This window comes from Charadrius vociferus, unplaced genomic scaffold (genome assembly GCF_000708025.1).
Source record: "Charadrius vociferus isolate BGI_N301 unplaced genomic scaffold, ASM70802v2 scaffold45, whole genome shotgun sequence".
NCBI classification, from domain to species: Eukaryota; Metazoa; Chordata; class Aves; order Charadriiformes; family Charadriidae; genus Charadrius; species Charadrius vociferus.
The window spans coordinates 993446-993868 of NW_009648712.1; the positions used below are offsets into that span (position 1 = coordinate 993446).

Consider the following 423-nt stretch of genomic DNA (forward strand, 5'->3'; position numbering starts at 1 on the left):
CCAGGCGCACGCCGCTCCGGGAGCGCTCCGGGAGCGGCGGTCGGGGTGGGCTGAGGTTTGGGGAGCCGGACATCACCCCCAACCCTCCCCCTCCGGCCTCCCCGCCGCCCCAACAAATTCCCAGCCCCGGCGGGGGCAGCTTTGTTCCCTCCAGCCCGCGGCCTTTTAAACGCCTCCGCTCCGGCAGCACCAACGCCCACCGCGGGAAAAGAAAGCGTAGGAACCCTTACCCGACCCGCTTGGCCATCAGGGAGTGCAGATATTTCCTGGCGGATAACTGGCCCAGGAGTTTCCTGTAGGCTTTGTTGAAGATCCCATCGGCGTGCCTGGGCGGAGGGAAGAGCCCGCGGATGAGCGGCGAGGCCCGGGAGGCGGCTGCGGCGGGGTGCGGGAACCCCGGGAGGCGGCGGCGACCGTCCCTCC

The 423-nt window shown here is 70.2% G+C and overlaps 1 protein-coding gene across 1 annotated transcript in view; it reads right to left on the reverse strand.

Moving 5' to 3' along the window:
- ADCYAP1 (adenylate cyclase activating polypeptide 1 (pituitary)) overlaps positions 1-423 on the reverse strand; it is a 3384-nt gene that overhangs the window by 1005 nt on the left and 1956 nt on the right. Inside the window, exon 2 of the mRNA XM_009886645.1 lies at positions 231-419. Within this exon, the coding sequence (XP_009884947.1) occupies positions 231-419 (189 nt within the window). The remainder of the gene's footprint in view (positions 1-230; positions 420-423) is intronic.